The 24812-nt window shown below is 41.5% G+C and overlaps 1 protein-coding gene across 1 annotated transcript in view; it reads left to right on the top strand.

The window, feature by feature from the left end:
• LOC121445580 (glypican-4-like) overlaps positions 1-24812 on the top strand; it is an 87212-nt gene that overhangs the window by 47233 nt on the left and 15167 nt on the right. The window contains exons 2-3 of the mRNA XM_041647719.1: positions 7148-7306; positions 19023-19414. Of these exons, the coding sequence (XP_041503653.1) occupies positions 7148-7306; positions 19023-19414 (551 nt within the window). The remainder of the gene's footprint in view (positions 1-7147; positions 7307-19022; positions 19415-24812) is intronic.

Here is a 24812-nt window from a genome sequence, read left to right as displayed (position 1 = left end):
CAACAACTCTCTTCCTTTTTTTTGTTTTTTACTTTAAGAACTTCAACTTTTAGTCTGCATATATTTTTAACACGCTGTAAATCATTTAAAAATTATCTTTGTCTTTGACACTCTCTTTACTGTATCTCTCTCTCTTTTTCTGACCACATGAGTCTTTAATTTCCAAGCAATCTCAGTAGGACTAAAGCCGTGGCTTTGACGGCTGGATCCAGCCCATTCCTTAGCTTTCCAGCCTCATGGCGGATATACAGGCTGCAGCCATGTTTATAGCCACAACTCTATGGCGTTTCAAGGTCCCTACCAGCAAGCGACCTTCAGCAGCCTGTGCTTGCAAACCGCACGAACCGCCTGCGTAAAAGAGTCAGACCTTGCCCTGGCAGGACAGCCCAGAAAGCTGGCATTTTTAAACGGCGCAGCTTTTTTCCTGTTATGGCTGAAAACCGAAAAGCATTGCATTCAGCTTTTCGTCAACACCATTTAAGTGTTTCGTGGCAGGACCTCTTAATGAACTGCAGGGTTTTGCAGCTAAAGCTGAGTCAGGAAGCTTCTCTTAGATGAGAGCGCTTGCTTGCCTCTAGCAAGCAGAGTGCCACAAATGCTTTAAAGCCAGAGTTCACGCTGGCAGCACAGCCCCATGAAGCTGCGCTTTAAAATGACACAGCGTTTTTTCTGCTGCTGTTGCCGAATCAGGAAATCTCTCTACAGCACACCACCAACAAACAGCAAAAATCTGTGTTATACTCTCTCTCCCTTATTTTTAAGCCTTCTCAGTTTTTTTTAAAATATTTATTTATTATGTATACAATATTCTGTTTGCGTGTATGTTTCCAGGCCAGAAGAGGGCACTAGACCTCATTACAGATGGTTGTGAGCCACCATGTGGTTGCTGGGAATTGAACTCAGGACCTTTGGAAAAGCAGGCGATGCTCTTAACCACTGAGCCATCTCTCCAGCCCCCCCTTCTCAGGTTTTTTACGTGGGTTTAGTCCATCACATCGGGTGCCATTCGTAGTAATAAGGGCGGCGGGGCTGCGTCCCCAGCACCCCTGCCATTCGTAGTAATAAGGGCGGCGGGGCTGCGTCCCCAGCACCCCGGCTGCCTGGCTAGCTTATGCCCGAAATAACAACACACAAACTGTATTCATTTAATCACTGCTTGGCCCATTTCTATCTAGCCTCTTCTAGGCTAATTCTTACATATTAATTTAGCCCATTTCTAATCATCTGTGTAGCGCCCCTAGGTGCGCTTACCAGGAAGATTCTAGCCTATGTCCATCCTGGGTCGGAGCTTCATCACGTGCATCTTCCTGGGAGCTGGGAGCATGGCGTCTCTCTGAGGCGTCTGCTCCCGAGAGGAGAGCTGTGGAGTCTGAGCTCACTTCCTCTTCCCAGAGTTCTGTTCTGTTTACTCCTCCCATCTATCTTCTAACCAATGAGGGCCAAGCAGTTTCTTTTTATTTAACCAATGACCTTCCTCCATCAGTCGAACCTTGTACAAAAAGCAGCTTAAATTAGGTGCTTCCTGAGAAAATCGTAAAGTGTTCGGTTCGCCTGTCTTTTAAATGACGAACAAGGACCTCTGAATAAGCCCTACAAATACAATATCAGCCCCTGTTTTATAAAACATGCATTTAAATAAGTGGGGTGTGGTTAAAAAAAAACAGTTGGCAGTGTGAGGGCAGGCTGGAAAGCAGACAGAATATAGTAAAGGAATATAAACATATGTATATATCTCCAGAATTGGGGAGGCAGGAGATTGAGGTGGAGAAATGAAGCGGTATCCTGGAGGACAAAGGACAGTTGGAGATCCTTATCTATATTGCTTGTTTCCTGCTCTGTCTCACAGGGACTGCTGCCTGTCCCAAATCAGCTCTGTTGTCCCTGTGTTCAGCTCTGGTAGCCTAAAGGAATGTGATACCTTTCTGAAATGAGAACTGTATAGGATGGCCGGGTTTAAAAAAGGAGTTCTTAAAAAAAAAGCATCTCAATAGATACAGCAAACATGCAATCAGACCTTAATTCAAACACCCTACATGATCTGCCTTCAAGATGAGTTACCTTGCTGATTAAAGTGTAATTAGCCAGAGGTTTTCTCTTTCTTTTTTCTTCTTTTTTTTTTGTCTTTTTTAATTTTGGTTCAAAGCCTTACACATACCAGGTAAGCACTCGACCACTGAGCCAAATCCCTGAGCATGTACTCAGATTTAGGTGCTCAAAAAATAAGGGGAAGGGATGCAGTGAGTGGCGCATTTGAAGAATAAAGTGGATTCATTTTAACTGTCAATGTTAGGCAATGAGTTTACACTGGCTGCTCTCAAAAAAACTGACTGCTTCAGTTATGAAGAGAGTTCCTCACAAAGGAAATGAAGATACTCTATTGTGTTGCTATCTGGGGGGAGAGGGTGGAAAGGAGGGCCTGAGACAGCCCAAGGTGGCTTCTTACTCATTGTCACCAGTGATGATGCTCTTCCAGACGACCTGGCATTCTGTGCCTAACACCTACGTGGTAGCACACAACTGTGTGCGACTCCAGTACTGTGGGATCTAATGCCTTGTTTTGTCCTCTGCAGGCACCTGTCACATGCATGGTACACAGGCATATGTGCAGGCAAGCCACTCCGATACATTAAAAAGTTTAACAAAGAAGAAATAGTCAATTTCATAAGACACATAAGGGCCTGTAAGATGGCTCAGCGAGTAAAGGTGCTACCAAGCCTCCCTCACCCCAAGACACAAAATAAAGAAAGGTAAAAATTCTTGTTGCTTAGGTGCTCAGAGATTCTTACTGCAACACAGTTATAATTCAAATGCCCAAGACTGTTGTTGCCTTTTTCTTCCTTCTACTTCTCAGCAGCATTAACTGCTCATGTCCCTTAATCCCCAGCAGCTTCAGTGTGCTTTGGAGTTTAATTTACAAGCGTGTGTTAGAGTACACATTTCTTTTGTCCAAGACGTGAAATTAAATTTTCAAGGAGCACCTTTTATATAGCTCAGAGGAGTAGAGAGTGAGGACTCTCAGAGGAAGACGGCTTTGGTCATCAACACATTAGCCATGTTTCTAGCCTGTTGGTATCCTTTACACAACACAGGCTAGGTTTTCTCACCAGCGGGTCACATCTTTCTGGAAAGATCCAATATGAAGGTGTACTAATTGTCTTTATAAATTGTCTCAGATAAATGTACTCTCTATAATCAAGTATAAGCACACCATAGTAAGGTCCTCTTGGAGGTTTGGTGGACATGAGATGGATAGAGTGTCTGGGGTGTGTATGTGTGTGTTTGTGTTCACGTGCACACGCACAAACCCTCAGACACATATATACTGTTGAAGAAAGGGGTCTTTTATTTTGGTCTATTTTGACAGTATTCAGTAAATCAACAGATAATCCATTTTCCCTGTGTGAGCTTCCTAAGGTTTAACAACTAGGCATGTAAGCACCTTTAATCCCAATACTTGGGAGGCAGAGATAGGTGGATTTCTGTGAGTTTGAGGTATTTTCTATATAAGATGGCTTCCAGATCATCCAGAGCCACACAGTGCCCGTGTCTTAAAAAATAGGTGGAATAGATTTTCCAAACTCCTGAGATTTTTGTGTGTGTGTGTGTGTGTGTGTGTGTGCCTTGAATATATGAATTTCATACATGCCCAATGGAGTCTTTGTAAAGGGGTGAGAATGCTATGTATGCCAGGCTAACTTTGAACTCTTAGAGATCTGCCTGAGTCTGCCTTCTGAGTACTGTGCCGTAAGATGATATAGTTGGGGCCTTTGTACTCTTTTATGTGTTTAGACTATTAGAGGACCCCTAAAGCTTGAAAGCAGCAGACAAACTGCCTATCATTGTTGATTATGTGTTCTGGTACCAACAACCCCAAAAGAGGGACTTTTTAAGTTTTTTTTTTAAATTTTTTATTGGTTCTTTATGGATTTCACATCATGCATTCCGATCCCACTTATCTCCCTGTCTCCTCCTACCATGCACACATACATCAAAACTGTGCTTAAAAGAAAAACAAAGAAACAAAACAAAACCAAAACAAAGCAACAACAACAGCAACAAAAAGAATCTTGTCATGGAAGCTACAGTGTGGCCCATTGAAGCACACAGTTTACCCTTTAGTCCATTCATCTTGGACGTGTTCATTGCTACAAGTCATTGGTCTGGTTCGAGGCCTTTGATTTATGCTATAACGCCAGTAATGATAATGGGCTCTCAGTGATAATCCTCTTGGATATCCTGTTTGTTGCCCTGTGTCATGGAGAATCTGCAGTTTTGGATCTGCAGGTTTGTCCCCTTCACATGCTCCAATAGTTCATAGATTGGGTGGATGTTGGGATGGGTCAACTTGTAGGTCTGTTTCTGGGCCTGGGTGGTAACCGGTTGGTGAGCTCGCTAGCTTTCCCTCATCCTCAGCTCCAGAATAAACTCTCCAGCACTGCATTGGTTGGTTTACCCAATGCAGCAAGGAGCAGGGCCAGTTCTCCCGCTCTCAGGTCCTGCGATCCAGCTTCCCCTCACTCACATCGCCAGAGCCAGCTCTACTGTTCTTCCCAGGCAAAAGGGGTTTCGTCAATCTGAACCTTAGCAACCTTTGTAACTGCTTTTCTTTCACTGAGAGCTGAGTTATTTTTATAACTTCAGCTGTAAACTATTTTTTAATCTTCTTCAAATCTTTTTTCCCTGTTAGTAAAAAATTATCTATTGTCCATGGCTTTCAGAAATCACCAAGGAAACAATAGTTTGTGGGTGGAGAAATGATTGTTTATTTGAAGATTGCCCTTTCATGCCTCACACATTTTAGTTTCATTAGTAACAGTCTCTGTACCTTTTAATTGCAAATAATGATTATATGTTGTAGGAAATTATTTTAAGGTGCATTACTTTTGTTTATGCTGTATTTGTTTAATTCAGTGAAGCTGTGATTTTTTTTTCTCCTGTCTAAAACATCTGGTGGTCTAATAAAAGAGCTGAATGGCCGATAGTGAGGTAGGAGAAAGGATAGGTGGGGCTGGGAGGCAGGGAGTACAATAGGAGGGGCAATCTGGGAAGAAAGGAAGAGCAAGAGAACAAGGGGAGGGTCCAGCCATCCAGCCAGTTGTGGAGTAAAACTGAAAGTAAGGTTTACAGAAGTAAGAGAAAGGGAAACGCTCAGAGGCAAAAGGATAGATAGATTCATTTAAGATAAGATAGGCTGGCTAGCCAAGCAAAGGCCAGACATTTATAAGAAATAAAAAGCCTCCATGTTTTTATTTGGGAGCTTCGTGGTGAGCTCCCCCCCCAAGAGTAAAAAACAACCAACAGCATATATACTGAGTGCATGATAAAAATAATTACTCTCTCTCTCTCTCATATATATATATATATATATATATATATATATATATACATATATATATGTATGTAATTATTTGTATCTAGGCAGTAATAATCTAGTGATAAGCAATTCACATACAAACTCTATTTTATGTTCAACACTCCCACCTAGCCCTAATGCTCCTTTGGTGTCTGTGTTAGGGGAAGGCTTGTTTTATGAAAGTATACAAAAGCCAAGCAGTAGAAGATGTATTTGTCATCCCATGGCCCTCTGTCTGTTTAACACACTAGTGTCAAGCTCCCATGTCTCTAGCGGATTTATTCTTGAGATTGCATTTTGAGATGAAGTCTCACCATGTTACCCCTCCAGTAGCTGGGACAATAGGTATACTAGGCCCAGATCCCTGAGATTTTGATTCTTTTCAGATTCTGCTTTGTCTTACGTATGTGGACAGCAATAGCAGAGCAGTGAAATCAAATCTTGTGAATTTGTATACAGTTTTATCAACCCAGTAAATATTGGAGAGACTCAAGTCATAGTACCTGGTCTGGTTTACTTTTGGGCTTTTTCTGAACCTCCTTGGTCATTTTGAGGTGATGCATTGGTTCCTTCAAAGCAGAATTTTCATTCTGTGACTGACCAAGATCCAAGAGGAGGAGTCATAGGAGAACCCATCCAAACCTTACCTCTGAACTGTGGACAGATTGTAGTTCTAAGAGCATAGACACTTTGTGGCCTAGGTCGCTATACATGAGCCATCTGACACTTTTAACTCTGGGCTACATCACCACATAAAGATCACACTTATTGGAAACCACCGGTCTGTGGGAAGATGAGGAATAAGTAACTACATCACACAGAAGGTAGATATAGTCTGATAACCTACCTAGCAGGTGGCAATATAAAATCTCAACATAGAGTATTATCTGCGATCCCTTATAAAGAAAGGATTTAGCATAGAGATTATCCAATATGAACCTCCATAGTTTTTCTTTGTATGACCAACCCTGTGAAATGTGTATGGGTCTCTGCTTTTCCTCAGTAGAATTCATGCTTTTATAAATTTATATGTTACTTTCCTATACTACAATGTGGACTTACCTATTGGGTTCTTATCACACTTTATAAACCATTCTCTCTTTCTCTTGAAATATAAACTCCCAAATTCTTTTAAAAGAATCTCTTATTTACAAGAATTATGAAGTATTTCACACAGAATCATAAGGAATTTATGAAAGAGCTTTGTGTTACTATCAATCGATGCTGTTCTTACGGCCCCACAGTGACTTCTGTGGTTAAGCCATCTTAATTACAAAGTTTTACAAAGTTCTGTTTTTTTGTTTTGAGGGTGATGGTAGCTTTATGACTCATCACAACTTCCATTTTAAATTCCAATTCTAACTCTATATAAGTTCATTAAGTTGTGAAGTGGTTAGGCCTGGTTAATTTTGGTGTGTGATGTTTTATTTATTTGCATTTTTTTTGTTTTTTGAGACAGGATTTCTGTGTAGTTCTGGCTGTCCTGGAACTCACTTTGTAGAGCAGGCTGGCTTCAAACTCAGAGTGCTGGGATAAAAGGTGCACACCACCACACCTGGCTGAGAGCTTTTTTAAAAAAAAAAAATAAAGTTCTATTTCAAAACAACCACAACAAAACTGGGATACAAGAATAAAGAGTTTTCATGTCCACGAGTCCTTTTAGATCTGTGCAATGGTTGAGCTTTCACAAAGGGCTTCCCTGGCGACTGTGAAGAGGATTGCACACCAAAAGCGAGCCTTTCTCTCTTGGACCTGCTGGCTAGTGCTGACACAGATTGTCTTTCTGCCTTCCAGGCGACCATTTGAAGATCTGTCCCCATGGCTACACCTGCTGTTCTCAAGAGATGGAAGAGAAGTACGGCCTGCAAAGTAAAGATGATTTCCAGAGCGTGCTCAGTGAACAGTGCAACCATTTGCAGGCCATCTTCGCGTCCCGCTACAAGAAGTTTGATGGTATGTGTTCTGAATTGCATGTAAGAGGTGACAGCTGTTGGGTGTGAGCGCTTCTCAGATGGCTTCTGTTCTCTCTCGGTGCTTCAGTTTCCTCCTAAGATGTGATGGTGGCCGTGTGGTTTAAGCAGGCTTCCAGGGGCAAGTTAGCTAAGCAGCTTGCACTGGCATCTGTATACTAGGCATGATGGAAATATGGTCAATGGGAGTTAAAAATAGATGAGTGTGGCAGACTTCTCGACCGGCGAGAAAGAACAACCACCACACCAGGATTCTACTCAGAACACGCTTTACTGGAGTGTCCTTGATTGATGGGGAGAGCAGGAAACAAAGGGGGTAGGAAACGAGGGGCAGGAAGGGAAGGGTAGGAAGCGAAGGGGCAGGGAGCTAAGGGGAGAGACAGCATGAAGCGAAGGGACAGGGAGCTTAGGGGAGAGACAGCATGAAGCGAAGGGACGAAGGGCACTGAGGCAGCTGCTTAAATAGGGAATTGGCACACGGGTTGCCCTGTGATTGGCTGCCATCAACAGCTGACACCAGACCGCATAGGGATAGGCTCAAGGATCCTCATCCATGCATGCGGGAAGGGGGGGGGGAGACGGGGAGACAGGGAGACATGCAGCTCTCAAAGGCATAGCCAAATATGGAGTTGTTTATTTTCAACAAGACAGGATGCCGGCGCCATCTTGTAATGGCAATCCGTCCGGCTCCCTGCAGATGAGGTTCATTTAAATCCTTTCCTTTCCTTTCTTTGGGTGAACACTGCATAGTGTTGTTGACGCAAGTCACTGAACAAACGACTTCCTAATAAAAAGCAGGCATCTCAGAACTGTCCCCCCCCACCCCCGAATCCAGTAGAGAGGTTCTACAGATGTTGGACTTCATATTAAATTTCCCAATGGACTACCAACTACAGTTCTTCGAATCCCCATAGCACATAGACAGGATTGGTGCTCAGCTCTTGAGCATCCATGCAGCCAATAACCTGGAAGTAGCCACTGCTCTATGCTCTTTACTAAGCTTGGCTGCTTCTCCAGGCTCCTTAAGAGCTGAGGTCTGGTATAGTCTTTGAATGGAAAAACCACAGGACTCTAAACCCTCTAATGTGGTTACTTTAATAGAAAGGAAGGAGGCAGATGAGAGGCATTTCAAGCCCTACCTGAAGCCACACCACAGATAACAGATGCAAAACTAGAATATGGGGTCCCAGCCTCCCTAGGATTCCTTTCTGTGATGTTGCTCACTCAGGATTGTTGTGAAGTAGACGTGATTTAATCAAAACAACTTTCTTTGTGCCCGTTTTAAAGGCCATTCTAATTACATGGTACCTTTGAAGCAAGCTTTTTTTTTGACATTATGCGTGGTGAAGGAGTACAAGGCAAATTTTCTAGATGTGAAACGTCTTTGAATATTCCTGCAAAGGGCTTGTTACCATGGTGAAAAGTTAGACGAAATTAGATTTGATAGAGCTGATAAGACAGTTCTCAACTATAGAACAGGTTGTATTTCAGGCATTTGAGAGTCATTATTTGAAACTTTTTTTTTGTGACCAATTTAATAAGTATTAGTAAGCTGTCCAGGCTAGACTGTGACACATTTTATTTGTAATGTAGTTGTACTTAAATACTGTCTGGATTCTTTTTTTTTTTTAGTGTATACCATTGATCCTATTCACTGTTTCAAGTACACTGTGTGCAAGATGTATTTGGTCTTGTTTTTGCATGCTGTGGCTGGGGAAGGAAGCCAGCACATCACACACGCTATACATGTACTCAACCACTGGCCTATACCTCCAAACCGTTTGGTTTTAATTCTATTTCATTTCTCTGGATGGGAGAGAATAAATATATGTATCTTTATATCCTCCTGATTAACCCAGCCCTGGTATATCTAGCTTTTTCTGTTAAAGGACACATGCTAATACTTTGTGAAAATAGATATTATTGGCAAGTACAGTGTTAGACTCTTCCTTGTCTCTGGATCACTGCTTTTGTTTTGAAAGCAGCGACTCATTCCTATTCTCATTATCCATCCCCTCCAAGTCTATCTAATTTTTTGAGAGTCCTGTGGTTTGTGATCTTGCTTTCCCTCCCTAGTGCTAGGGCTACAGGTGTGCACTACGTGCCCAGAAACAGTGACAATCTCTCGACTCTGGCATAGATGTGAATGGCTCTACAAATCACCACATGGGACTTTCATAGCAGAATTACAAAGGAAACAAGTCCTGCTTCCGTTGAGAGCAAGATGCAGTGGAGATTCCCCATCCCCAAGCCCACCTTCCCTAAACTACCTCATTCCTTTTTTTTTCTTTTTTAGATGCAGTACACTTGGAGGCCAAGATAAGAAATAAGGCATTTAATAAATGCTTAAGCTTGAGGTTGAGAGAGATGCTCAGAAAAAAATGTAAGACACACCCAAAAGCATAGGTCTGGGTTTCTTACAGAGAAAGTTGTTGACTATAACAAATATCCAACTCTTGGTACAGACTTCTCCAAAGAGAATTGTCCTATTTCTGGTTATACATATCTTTCTCAGGAATAGAGCCCACAGTCATTGCCTATGGGCCTGCTGGTTTAATGTTCTCCCCCTTCTCTTTCCCCATGGTTTTATAGCAGTATATTACATAGTATGATTACAATGTTCAGGCTTTCTTTTGAAGAAAGTTATATAGAGAACCGCTATGAGTAAGTGTTAACATATGCTTGGATTTTTTTAAAAAACATATAAACAATTGCTCTTCTTCACATTCAATAAATACATTAAAATTTACCTTTATAAGTTCCCAAACCTACTAAACATGATTATAGAACTTCCGTTTATTTTTTTCTGACTCTAATTTAAAATATGGCAAAGACAATAAAGTTAATGAGTACCAATTAAAATTTGTTGTGAACCGCTGAAATCCGTTTGGTCTGGAGATCAGACCAGAGCTGGAATACTTTGCACATTTTATTGACGTTTTCTGAAATCATTTTTCATAGCAAAACATCAGTTGTCTGGTGCCCAGCGATCCTTTTAGTAGGCGCTGCATCGGATGTTTGATTGATAGTTCCAGGGGTGTTGAGTAAAGTGCTTTAGGGTTATTTCAATTCTCAGAAGTCCAAGGGTAAGGTTGTTTTGATCAAAGAACTGCCCGAACTGTGATAAAGAGGACAAACCTGTGTCTTTGATGGAAAGGGAAGAGAGGAAATTCGGCAAAGAAACAAGATTGGTGGCTAGGGAACGAAGAAGATAGCAGAGTTACACACAAACCCCTGGAGATACATAGTGAGGAAATAGCAGAAGGAGAGAGGGAAATAAGAGGTGGTCTGGCCAGGTCCAAGTTCAGAATGCATACTCACAAGAGATGATTTTGAGCCTTGGCAACTTCCTGTCTTAGCAAAGTGTTATGTAGATGCATGAAATGGCTTCACTGACCCAGGTTTTGGTTACTGTGCCTCCGTTGCAAGAGAGTGTGGTTCATTACCTGATTTGCCATTTTTAGACTTATCAAATGTGAAGAACAAATCTTTTTTCCTGTTTCCTTGTCTCTAAGAATATTTTAATTGGGGGGTTGTTTTGCTTCTGCACCTCTCATTTTCTGTTGTTCGTATATCTCAAGTGACTCATAGTTTATAAGTTGATTTGTACATTCTAAGTTGTGTGTGTATGTTTTCAGACCTGCATAAATACAAGAAAGACCTCATTTGACAGTATCTCCATATAGCACTTCAACCAGTTTCCTGGGTTTATTTTTAAAATATTAAAATTATATTACTACTATCGCTACTTCTTATCATCATCATCATGCGTGTGTACAGCTGGTATGTTCATGCCACAGGGTGTGTGTCAAAGTCAGGCAACAACTTTCAGGACTTAGTTTTGTTTCCACTGTGGGTTTTGGGGATCAGACTCAGTTTATACCCCCTGAGCAATGTTGCCAGGCTGCCTGTTCTTTAAATGTGTGTCTCTGGAAATGAGGACTGGCTTTTGTACTTTTTCTGTTCTGCAAGCTTTTTTTTCTATACTTGAATTTTATTGAGCTCTCCATTTTTTTCTGTTCCTGTCCCTTCTTCCCCCCACCCCCTCAGCCCTCCCCCATGGTCTCCATGCTCCCAATTTACTCAGGAGATCTTGTCTTTTACATTTTTTTCTCTGCTCCCCTCCCCGCCTCTCTCCTCCCCCAACCCAACAAAGACAAGATCTTCTGCAAGATTTTTTTTTTGTCAACTCTGTCTTAAAATGGTCCCAGAGCCAAAACTCTGGAGTGACATGGTTAGCTGCTCCCCCTCTTGGCCAGTCTTGGGAATTTTTTAGTAGCGAAACTGTTCATTAGGTGAAGCAGTCTCATGACTATGCTAAATAGTTCAGTGGCTGTTGGGAAGAATTGCTTGGCAAAGGGAATAGAAATAGTAGAAGGGAGCATAATCCGTGTTTGGGGGAACTACAACATAAAGACTCGTCCCCCAAATGTCTGCCACTTCGTGAGGCCCATTGTTTTTAAGAGAAACATAGGCTATTAAAGTGATCAAAGCTGCTGGGTTAAATACATTGCTGGATTGCATCATGAAAATTGCATGCATGAAAATGACGCAATCCCTGTGAAGAAACACGATGGCCCAACAATTACCTGAGTCACACTGTGTGCTAGAGATTTTGCACACTCAGAGAAATCTTATAGAAAACCAGAGATGACACCCGATACGAATTTCTTGGGAAAACTCTCTTACTTTGTCATTTTAGGCGGAAATTAAGACACTTCGGTTGGGAGACAGAGCACAAAGAATTGTTAGCCCGATTCTGCAACAGGACCCTCTGTGACCTGGAGCAATTAACTGGGTCTCAGTTTTTCCCTCCATAAAATGAGTGGTTGAGCTAGATGCTCCCTCAAAACCCTTTCAATTCTAAAAATTCTGCGAATCTTTTAAGCATGTGCCTGGACCAGCTGCTTTCGTGGAAGGTCTTACAAGTTGCTAATTAGCCCATCTGTATGGGACCCTCTTTCCCCCTGTTGTTTCTTAACCCCCAGCTACTTTCCCCAGGTCTTTGAAAACACTCCCTTGAGCCTGCAGCTTGTTAACTTGAATAATAGTTGAAATTTTCTGAATTAGCTTAAAAGGCACATAAAAGACATAATTGTCTGTTCTATCTATCCACCTGGGCTGGGCAGGCTAGAGTGGCTAACATCACAAGCCCCCTCCCCCCTCTCCCCCCCCCCCACTCCCCCGTTACCATAGCACACAGGCATGATATGAAGTACTCTTCAGACTTCGCTGAATCTGTGTTTTAATCTCTGTAGTTGATAACAGCTAGTACTTCATTAGGCCGGTAGGAAGACCAATGTGGAGCCTTCAGTGGTTGAAGGCATTTGAATTCAGAGGCCTATGAAAGTACGAGCCTCAGTGAGAGTAAACTGTCCACTCGCCTTCGGTGACAAAAATACCTCAGCTTCATTGCCATTGAAATTTCATGGCTTAAGTTGAAATTTTGAGAATTTTTTTTTTAGCCCCCTGGTCTTAACTATTCTTTTTTTTGAACTTCGTGGATTTGTTATTGGAGCGGGGAGTTTGTTGCTGGCCCATGTTAATAAAGAGCTCATTTTTAGATTAGAACAAACCCTAAAACATTTTGAATGTTACGGAAATGTATATAGTAATATAAACTGAGACTGTCTTCTGTTTTTGGAAACAAGGTCACATTATGTGGGTCAGGATGGTCTTGAAGTCACAGAATGACTAACGGGGTACATGACCACTGCCTGTTTTAGAATTTGTTTTTATTATTTTTATTTAAGCGTACCCGCCTGTGTTCATGCATGATTATATGTGCAGGACTGCAGGTGCTTGGGGAGGCCAGATGAAGGCCTCAGATACCCTGGAGGTAGAGTTACAGGCTGTTGTGAGCCACTTGCTGTGGGTGCTGGCACCTGAACTGGGATCCTCTGCGAGAGCAGTGTATCCTTGAATAGCTGAGCCATTTCTCCAAGTCCCTAGATTTTTTTTTTAAGTCTTCACTTTAGATTTCAGTCATTAAGACTTTAAAACAGTTGTGGCTGTTTGAACCTTCACTACAGTGTAGTGGGCACCAATTCACAGGCAGAGTGGCCACCAAATACAAAGAAAGACATGAAGCCTTCTGGCCTATTTCAAAATGCATTGTTCTAGATCACACTAACTGCCTTTGAGTTTTGTTGGCAAGCACTGCTATTTTATCCTGTGTTCTTTCACATCCATGTGACAAACTAAAAATCTGTGTAGTTTTAGAAACCCCTTATTAAAAGGATATGCTTGTTTATTTTCATTTTATGTGTTCGTATGTTTGTCTGACTGCATATTATGTGCATCGTGTGCACGCCTGGTGCCCATGAAGGTAAAAAGAGGTCACTAGAGTCTCTGGACCTGAGGTTACAGACAACTGTGAGCCACCATGTGGACACTGGGAAATGAACGCTGTTCCTCTGCAAGATCTACAAGTGTTCTTAACTGTTGAGCCATCTCTCTAGGCCCTAACTTTTCTTTAAAAATTTACCTGTGAAACTTGCTGAGAATGATTATTAGCAGCTTTTTTTTTTCTTCAGCGCTTTGAATTAGTCTCTGAAACGTAAGCGTTTGCTGAGGTTTTCATTATCTCATTGGATTTAAAGTGTGTATGCGTCTCCGCTGAATCCAGAGCAGTCTTAGTTTGAGACTTTATAGTTGGTGGGCAGAAGTTGCTGATGCAGTTGGAGGCCAGTACAAACCTTTGGCTTCACTATTTTGTTGTGTACTGAACCTGGGCACTTGAAAGGCTGCTCCTCCTTGCAGCCCTCCTTGAGGTGGCTACCTGTTCAGGTAAGGCTCCATCTGCTTGACAGAGAGAATTCCCAGGCTGTCATGCTCTAGCCCATTCTTGCTCATTACTCTAGCCCATCTTCGTCACCCCCCCTCCCTTGGGAGAATTGATGGAGCCCTGTGAATTTAGAAATAAATAGGTCTCAAATATCAAGTATATTCCATTGGCACACCTTTCAGGTGATTGATTTGGCAGCGTGTTAAAAGATTTAAATATGTTCACATCCTTTGACTGCTAAGTGTGTATCCTAAGGAAGGGTAGATATGTATCAAGATTAATGTAGAATGTTAATATGCACATTATAGTATTATTTACATGTGCACATTTACAGTGTTACAGTATTAATTAGACTACTGAAATTTGGAAGTAAGCCAAAATGTTTCATGTGAGAGAAATAAGTTTTCTCCAAGGAAGAGCACAGCAATTGCTTATCCAATACCAAATGATTTACCTTGAAAATACACATACAATAACATTATACAGAGTAAGCATATTATATTTAGGGATATGTCTGTACATGTGTGTGCACATACATACACACACATGCACGCATGTAACAACAATTAATGAGAAAAGAGACCATGAGTTTGAAAGAGAGCAAGGAGGGACATATGGGAGGGCTTGGAGTGAGGAAAAGGAAAGGGAAAATGATGTAATTATACTATCTTTTATCTTAGAAAAATTAAATAAAATATCCACCTTATTAAAAATGATCCTCCTGGAGAAGCTTTAATTCTAGAGGAAATGTTAAGTACGTAGTGTTACACGACAGTAGTATGGAAGCACTGGGCTGTCAATCATGTGGCCATGTGAAAAAAGACAAAGAATCCAATAAGCTTTTGGTACTTCCAAGTTGTGGAGTTACAGATAATTGGAGTCTTCTACATACTTGTCCTAATTTTCAAATTGCTCTGGCGAGAAAGATTCTGTTCAGCAAAAGAAGTACTTATCTTGATGAAAAAAAAATGAATGCTGATTTTGTTAAATGATGTTTTTCTTTGACACTGTTCACCTTAGACAATTTGGGGGGATAAAAAAAGAGGTAGGGCATTGAGGCCTCCGGATGAAACCGAGTGAAAGAAGTAAGACTCTTCTGTACATGGGAAGGAATACCATTTTTTTCTGATTATAAAATACTCCTGAGGACAACGGAGGAAGAAGCCCTGTACACTGTTGTAGGGTCAGCATAGCGACTATGGAATGGAGTGGAACTATGAATTCTAAGAGTAGCCTGCTGACTGTGAAGTGGAGATCATCTACCATGTTCTACTGCTGCACATAGAAGCAAAAGAAATGAGATCAGTCTGGCAAAGTCACAACTGCCCACACTGCTGACAGTGACCAGGACTCAGAACCCCACTTGTCTATCAACTGACTAATGGAAGAAGACAATTTGATGTTCACACACAGAATGCTATTCCACCATAAGAATGAAATCCTAGCATTTGTGACATTGTGGAAGTACTACATGAGGCTTTAAAAAAAAAAAAGAAAGAAAAAAAAACCCACCGAAGTTGAGAGTAGATTCAGGGACTGGTGAGGGGTATTAGGGAGGAGAAATGGGAAGAGGTTAATCCTTGGTTAAATATTATAGTTGCTTAGGAGGAGAAAGCTCTGCTGTGCTATTGCCAAGTAGGTTGACCATAGTATGTATCTCAAAATAGAAGAGAGTAATTTGAATACACTTGCAAAAAGGATTGACAGGAGTTTAACGTGACAGATATGTTAATCTCCCAAGTTGATCATTGTCTAATGGATTTGTGAATCAAAATATTAATCTTACCTCAAGAATGTGTGGAAATGTTATGTGTCAGTCAAAAATTTTACGTCATTGAAAATTTTGAGGGAGCAAAAATTGAAACATTGAAAACAGTCATCTTTGATCATCAATATTCCTCCATCACCACTGTGTTTACTTCATCCTTTTTTTGTGTGTCAACACAGAACACACAAACATGCATGCAATTAGAACCACTAATTAAATGGTTTGGTGCCATGATTTTTCTTGATATGAGATCATGAATATCACATAATATCCTGTTAAGTGTTGCACGCAAAATATAGCATGGAGATGATTGTTGTGGCTGCTCTAGCTTCCTAGCTTACTTGTTTATGTGGGCCCAGAGCCGTCTCTGGGGGCCCATTGGATGCAAAGTAATCTGAGAGTGCTCAGTTCAGCTGGCTAGCTGCGGGACAGTGGATGATGCCAGCAGAAGTACTAAGTATATGGTACTGAGTTTGAGTCCCTGGCAACTTAGCTAAACTCATGGTCCGTGAGAGAATAAACACTCTATTTTCTCCCTAGGAGAGGTCATTAATAAAATTAACCTTGGAAAGGGAAGACTGATCCTTTGGCAGTGCCCCCTAGCACTCTTTGATATGCTAACAGCCCCAAAGGAGGACTGCAGCTGGCAACTGGCTTGCTAACTTAGGGGCAGCTTAGTAATTTACTATCCGCCGCGAAACAGGAGTTGAGTATGTGACCTTTTAGTGCCCCCATGCTCTTTCAGGTGCTCTCCAGGAGTGACATGCCATGGCAGAGGAAAGTGTCTGCTGTGGCTTTCAGACTACTGAAGAGGCTGGAGTAGACAGTCCCAAGCCAACAGGTCCCATCGTCAGGAAGAATTTTTTTGTTTCTCCTTTTCCCTCCATTTGTAGACGCCCGACTTAGCTGTTCTTCATTACATACTTGCTCGCAGCGAGAGACCGGATGGATGACTCCTTCAGTTTGCCTAACAGTTAGAAGAGGTTGGGCTGTAGCACTTTAAAAAGAGGCTTCTGAGGAATTTAGTTGCTGTGATAACTTAGTGTTGGCATGTCACACTAAGGCTGTGAGATGCAGCGTTTATAGTGAAGGAGGAATTAGTGCTTATGTATAAAAGACAGCTTCCTCATAATGTAAACGCGCGGGGCTGATTTATGGCACCGAACAAATGGATTGAATAGAAAGAGCTTCTACTCTCTCAAGGTCGTGGGTTCCTTCTAGAATCCATTCTAGCTCATTCATCAATAGCCAGTTGATTGTTTATATAGAAGGAACTAATGGTATTTAATAGCACAACCAGAGTTCCTTTGACCCTTTTCAAGAACTTTGGATGTTTATTTGATGGAAGACAAGTGACTGGCGATAGAAATTCCAGAAGCACATGATGTCCTCTTTTAAAAGGCAGGATATTTACATAGAATAATACTTTGATAGGACAACTTTGGCTTTCCACTCAGGTTTTTCCCATGTTAAGCCAGTACTTTCTACACTGGAATAATTGAATTTTAGAGCTGAGAAGTGTTTATAGTCCCCAAGCTCAGTTCTTACACCCACCAGGCCTCTGGGAAATTGAATAGTCTGCAGCTAAAGTGCTTGGGAGGAAGGAGGGAAGAGGCCCCAATTCCTAAGTTTCAGCTGTGTGCGATGCTTCCAGCATTCCGCCTTCCAGGTAGTGTAAACTCTCTTCCCATGGCTGATGGTGTTTCATCCCTTAGTTTCCACCCAGTAGTTGCTTCCAGTCTCGTGGATGTCTGGGACGTTTCACAACCTTGGGAGGTAGAGCTGTTAAGCATTTCCCTTTGGATAAACAGCTCCAAGTTTTATAAGGCTATAGGCCTTCTCAGCGGACCTCCCAACAGCTTGACCTTCATTTCTGTTCCCCCCAGATGGATTATGTTCGACATCATTAGGCAAGACATAAGCCAGTCTGTTAAAAGATGTTCTAAATGGTTGCTGGCATCAATTCTAGGAGCGACGATAGCGTCACTCCGTGTATTATTAGTAGCGCCTGTGTATATTGAGCATGACTTTGTGCCAGCATTGGCCATGTGGGGTGCAAGAGAATGGCCTGTTTTGTAAACGGGACGTCGGAGGCTTTTATTTTCTCAACCATGGCATGTAAACCTCAAAGTAGGAGTCTTAGGCTTTCCCCACCGTTCACACTGCTTGAGGCTCGTAGCATATTATAGTGCTGAGTTCTACTCCTGAGCTGTGGCCAATTGTGAACTCAGGGAGTTTCGGCTGCTTGAGCCTCACCGCATGTACACTGAAGCTTCCAAATGGGGAATTACAGAAATAAACCTGTTCACAAATGCTCGGTTACCGCCTCCTCTCTGACGTTCAGACAGCAGGAGCTTCCCGGAAAGCAGACTCTACAAGCAGTTGCTGGATAGGCGCTCTAAGTTCCAATTAACTCAGCCTCTGATCAGTGGGAACTCTGGTTTACACCACCCTTGGCTGCTTCCCTTAGCCAACTCTTATATTATAATTGGTTTCATTAACGATTATGGAGGATGATTGCTATGTGTCTTGGCCTAGGCAGGTCTTCTTCAGCAGTTAGGATCTGACCACGATCCTGAGGAACAAGAATAATGTCATGGATGGGTGGGGCCCGGATGGAGACAAGAATTGCAGCTCTCAAGAAAGTTGCTGCAAATGATGGCTGTGACCCCATACCTGAATGTATATTGCTGCTGCTACTCTTTTCTGGCTTACTTCCTTGCTCATTTGTTTGTTAAGACAGTCTTGTGTCTAGCCTCAACTTCACTGGGTAGCTGAGATTGGCCTTGAACTCCTGATCCTCCTGCCTCCCAAGTGCTGGCATTACACGCCGTTGTCATATCCAGCCTGCCGTTTTTGTTGAGGGATTTCAGAATGTTATACTGATTACTGAGAAACTGCTGTTTTAAATTTTCCTTCTCGTTCTCTATGAGAAAGAATGATGTTGTGATATAGGCTTCCTTTCATGACAAAGATTTGAGATGCAGACCCCTCAGAAGCGGTGCACTTTCCTACAGACATGCTTTCCAGCTGAATGTCACAGTTATTTTCCAGTTTTCAAATTCACCTCACTCAGCTATTTAATTACTAGAAAACAGCCTTTCTAAATGTTTTCTCCCTCCCTTTTTTGGCTTTTCTTTTTAGAATTCTTCAAAGAACTACTTGAAAATGCAGAGAAATCCCTGAATGATATGTTTGTGAAGACATATGGCCACTTATACATGCAAAATTCAGAACTATTTAAAGATCTCTTCGTAGAGTTGAAGCGCTACTATGTGGCGGGAAACGTGAACCTGGGAGACATGCTCAATGACTTCTGGGCTCGCCTTCTGGAGCGCATGTTTCGCCTGGTGAACTCTCAGTACCATTTTACAGATGAGTACCTGGAATGCGTGAGCAAATACACAGAGCAGCTGAAACCCTTTGGAGATGTCCCTCGGAAACTGAAGCTCCAGGTTACACGCGCCTTTGTTGCAGCCCGGACTTTTGCTCAAGGCTTAGCAGTTGCAAGGGATGTAGTGAGCAAAGTCTCTGTGGTAAGTTCTCTGTGTGTATTTTGGGTTTTGATTTTTTTTTGGTTTGTTTGGTGTCAAAAGGAGGTTGCAGAAAGATTAAAAAACAAGTCATTGGGGTTCGGTTGGCTTACTAACAATCTTTTCTTGGTTTCTCACCTCCCACATTTTGTCCACACTCTTTAGACTTAACTCACCAGTGCTAGGGCTAGATTTCTTTTTGTTTGTTATTTATTTTTTGTTTCTTGAGACAGGGTTTCTCTGTGTAACCTTGGCTATCCTGGAACTCACTTTGTAGACTGGGCTGACCTTGAACTCACAGAGTTCCACCTACCTCTTTCTCCCAAGTGCTCGGATTAAAGGCATGCACCACCACCACCAGGCTAGGATGAATATCTTTATATATCATTGTTATTTTCTAGTTTCCTTGGTAGCCATTCTTAAGTGGGATGCACATTGACTCCAAAGTCTTAATTTTAAAAATAATTTTAACAACTCATTCCCCATCTGTTTTTAGTTCTTTCTCTTTGTGCAAAAGAATCCTCCCCACCTCAGGCTCCACACCTAGTTATTTTGGATGAGCATGTTTGAGCCCACTAGTTGCAATTAGGAAATCATTAGTATCCATGGGCATTTGTCCTTATTATAAAGTGTGCTCAGAGCTTTCATGACAATTGCTGTGCACTATTCAGGTCATGATGATCATGACTTTGGTTCGAGAATTACCAGTACAGACAATACTGTTCTAATACCTGGTAAAAATGAACCTCTCGTAAATTAAATGAGTTGACATAGACCAGGATTTTTCAGATTGTATTCCATGGAGACACCTTAGAAGGGTCTTCATGAGCCTCCGTGAGGCGAAGCAAAGGGGACTTTTATATTGGTTTAAGACTGAGTTATGTGCTTTAGCTGCCATAGAGAAGCTTTGCTCTCCTAGATTTCCTGCAGTAGAATTCAGAGCAAGATTTTAAATTGGGAATGGTTCACTCTTCAGTGAGATTTGCAAGTTTTTAGTTTCTGTAGCTCCGGGAACAGAAGCCCAGGGCCATGCAGATGTGTAGCCAGTGCTCTTCCTTCTGCTGAGCTGTGGACCTTAAGCTCCAGAACACTTGTGAAGGATCTTGTACCACTAGGCTTACTTGAAGCATTTTGGAATTTGGGACTGCAGAAGGTATTGAGTGTTCTGAGCTTTATGACTGATGTGCGAGGACCCAGCTCACTGTGGATGATCCTGCTACTCTTGGGCAGGTGGTCCTGATGGTGTAAGAAAGCAGACTGAGCAAGCTGTGGACAGGAGAGCAAGCCAGTACGTAATACTCTTCCATGGCTTCCCCAGTGTGGACTGTGACCCAGGGTATGTAAGGCAAACTTTTCCTAGGTTGCTTTTAGTCATGTCTATTACAGCAATAGAAAGCTAACTTCAGACATCTTTTATGACTTAATACCAGGGAAGAAGCATCTATACTGGAGCAAAGTTATCTTGGTCAGACTGCTCTTTTCCTTTGGCTCCCAAGTGGGTGGCCAATTTGTGAGCCACTGTTAACACTGTACACACTGTCTGTGTGCACAGATAGTGGCTTTTGCTTTTGTCATTTAGTTGTTTTCATGATTAGACAAAAGGTCAACATGAAAACAGCCAGCAGATCAACGATCACAGAGTTCATCTTAGAGTTAGGATGACCAGGTCATTTATTATCCAAACCAAGGCACTTACTGTCTAAACCAACAGATGCGTATTAATAAACATAACCAGGCAACAGGGACCACTAACTGTTAATGAGCAACCAAGTGCACAGAATGTACCTGCCACCTTAGTTGAGAGGAAGCCAGTGTTTACCAGAGGGAAGCACATGAATCTAAAAATAGGATGTTACAGAAAATAGATGCTGATTTTTGGGACTTAGGAAATAATATGTATTGTATTCAATTAACTGATTCTCTCCTGTCAAGGCTGTAAATTGTTAGGAATTTCTTTGCAGTATACTTTTGCCCACCATCTCCTTCTTCTTCTGATTCCTTCATTGTCTGTGGCAAATATTTGGTGGGGCATATGGATCTAAGGTAGTTAGAAAACTAATCTCAATGCTGTACTTCTGTCAACTGCAGAAATCATTTTTAATCTTGGAAATACTTAGGTCTCAGTCTGGAAGTAGTCCACCGTTCACAAGTCTTCGAGGCCCATGCCATTGGCATAAAAGTTCACCTGACAACATTTGCCCACTTTTAGCAATTCTTCATGTTCATCCTGAGATGAATGGGCAGGAAGGAGTTAATGCGTGCTGTAAATGCCTGTATATACATGTGGACCTGTGTGCTATGTGTACATTGTCCAGAGAAAAATAAGAGTGTACATACCGCCCTAAGCAATTGTTTGAAAAAAAAACTTTCTTTACATTAACCAAATATGGGTACTACTGTTAGTTGGGCAAGAAGAAAAGCTACTTTTTAACGTAACTTCTTAAGGTTTTTTGTTGTTGTTTCAGAATTGAGCTCTCTTCTTTATTCATTTTTTTACTTATGACTTCCTAAACGTTTATAGTTTAATGCGTATATAGTGAATACAAGATATATCCTGTAATTTACACAAGGCAAAATTATTTGCCAGTTGGTTAAAAAATATCATCAAGGGGGCTGGAGAGATGGCTCAAGTGGTTAAGAGCATTGCCTGCTCTTCCAAAGGTCCTGAGTTCAATTCCCAGCAACCACATGGTGGCTCATAACCATCTGTAATGAGGTCTGGTGCCCTCTTCTGGCCTGCAGATATACACACAGACAGAATATTGTGTACATAATAAATAAATAAATAAATATTATTTAAAAAATATCATCAAGCTACATTAAATGTTATGCTTGTAACTGGAAAATAAACAAATACATAAATGGATTATTTTGGCTTCATTATTGAATAATTTCCCGACTTAAGGACTGATTTTAAAACCACAACCTTCAACTAAGTTGGTTTGTAGTATTTGAATAACAATAGTAAAACACATATGTATTCAATCAAAAGAAGGCAAAATTAGAATTGTATCAGATCTATCTCATGGGATGTCTCTGTGTAGCAGTATGCCAGGTATTGTTGCAGACTTGGGAAAATATTTACTGGATTAATGTTTGAAGTGTAGCTTCCAGTTAAGTGGAATTTAAACGTTTGCTCTATGGGGAATGTAGTAAATGACCTAACTGTTAAAAAATGTATATTTTAAACCGAGTAAGCAGAAAATTGATATGATTAACTCATAATTTGGTTCTCTACCAGTTTATATATTGTTCTCCTTGGAAGGAGAACAATTTAACATGTAGTTTTATGGTACTTCATAAAATCAATGTCCTCTAACCTGAGAAAAAGCCTTTCAGAGTAGGGAAGCTCTTTGCCAACTGAGGTGATCCAAACCACTGGCTACAAAGAAATCTTTAAAGGCAAGCTGCAGAAGCATCCTGGCCCTTGGGGCTGCTCCCTGAATTCTTGCTTAACTCAGAGGTAGTCTCACTTTCTCGTGGGTAGATACCTTGTTTTTCCAGCTCTCTTTTGCACCTCCAAGATGAACAGTGATTTGATTACCACAAAGCCATTGAGAGGGCCGTCAGTATCAGCAAGCTTTCATTCCTCCCAGAGAAGAGCGCTGCTTGAGTGAAGGACTCGTTCCTTGTTCCTTGCTTCATTTCATATTCGCTGGACCCAGCAGTCTCAGCATACTCCTTGGAGCCTTAAGATCCCAACTGCAGAGATACCCTCCCTCTTCATTAGAAACAGACGGTTCACGAATAGCCTGCCGCTACATGGCTCATGATGCATTTTTGTTAGTTACCTGCTTGTAGCAGTAGTTTTGCCTAGAAGGGTGGAGTCTATTGTGGTGCTTAAGAAATGCACAAGTGGTTACATGCACCATGAAAATTAATAGCTCTTCTGCCAAAGAGATACATTCTCATGGTTTCAATTAACACTGGCATAATAGGACTGTGTCTACACCCGCACCCCAAACTACAGGGGCTATAATTAGACAATAGTGTCTTACCATCGAGGTCTCTGAAGGACACTCCTGCCTTTTAAGCCATTTCTGTGGATCCCTCTTTACTTCTAGCCTCTTAACGATTCTGGGTATTAGACATTTCCTTGTTTTCCCTACATCATTATAAGTGTAAATAAGCTTTTAAGAAACCGAGTATAAACTTTCATTCTACCCTCGTAGTATCTTTTTACTTAGACATAAAGGATAAAATTGCAAAGGGCTTGGTGAGACTGAAGATATGGTGGGGTCGGGATAAAGGTGTATGCCCGGAGGGTGAATGAGTGGAGATCACAAACACCCTTCATCAAGCCAGCTTCTGAAGGACAAATGCTGTATATTTGCTTTGTGATTTCTAGAGTTTATATAGATACTCTGACATAAAACTGCAATATAAAAGTAGAAGAGAAAAGCATCTAGAGGGACAGAAGGAGACTGGGAGGGAAAGGAGGGATAAAGGAGAGACTAGTGGGATGTCTGCTCGATGTGCTTGTATGAAAATTAGCATTAGGTGATAGTACCACACAAAATGCCTAAAAGGAAATAGAGCAAAGTAGAAAAAGAACAAAAAATGTAGAGTCTTTAAGGGAGTTAAAATAATCATATTTTCATATATGAAGCATAGTAGTCCAGTGATTTCAAGAATAAGGCACAACTTCACATATTTGTATAGCCTCTATGTTATCTACAATGTGCCCACAAATATTCTTGAGTGAATTTGAGTTGATTATACATTATGCTTTCAAAATCTCCTTATCCGATCAGTAGTGAGAGAAAGTCGCACCTTCTTGGTATGTGTACTGAATTGAGAAGGACTTAGGAAACTGCTGACCAAACTCATCACATTCCACGGCAAGTGTGGGCTCCCTAGCTCCTTCTCTTACCAGAATTTGGTGAAATATTTCCTGTTGTTTTTATCGGGTGCTTATGTTACCAGGCAACAGATGAAAAGCTAGACCTTTTCTGTTTGTTTGGTGTGTGGCTGTGTGAAGAAGAAAAAAAAGCAGGCAAGTTGGGAAGCGAAGCGCAGCAACAAATGCATGCTCAGAGCTGGAATAAGCTACAAGGCAATGTGTTTCTAACTTGAGGGCAGCCCGCTGACTGCCATTGCTGTGTAATGTGGCTGAAGGCCCGCTCTGGATTTCTGAAATGAAATCCAGGCCGTGGGAAGAGCTCCATTCTAGCATTTTTCTTTTTGCAGACTGCTCACTGGAGGTTTTAATGTGGTGCTTGGAAAATGCGGGTTATTTGGTAGAAAGGCTTTAAAAAATAGGCTTTCCAAGGGGACTTTTCTATAAAGGCTTTTTATAGCAGATATGGCATACAGATGTCATAATGCATGTATATACTCGGGAAGGCTGAGAGGAGGGGGATTACTGCTGTTTCCTCCCTCCCCTTCCTCCTCCTTTTCC

The sequence above is a fragment of the Microtus oregoni genome, unplaced genomic scaffold (assembly GCF_018167655.1).
Source record: "Microtus oregoni isolate MIOR12 unplaced genomic scaffold, Mior012 000213F_ref0000198, whole genome shotgun sequence".
Lineage (NCBI taxonomy): Eukaryota > Metazoa > Chordata > Mammalia > Rodentia > Cricetidae > Microtus > Microtus oregoni.
The sequence above is the reverse complement of the archived record's forward strand: the minus strand, read 5'-3'. Positions and strand labels throughout refer to the sequence as shown.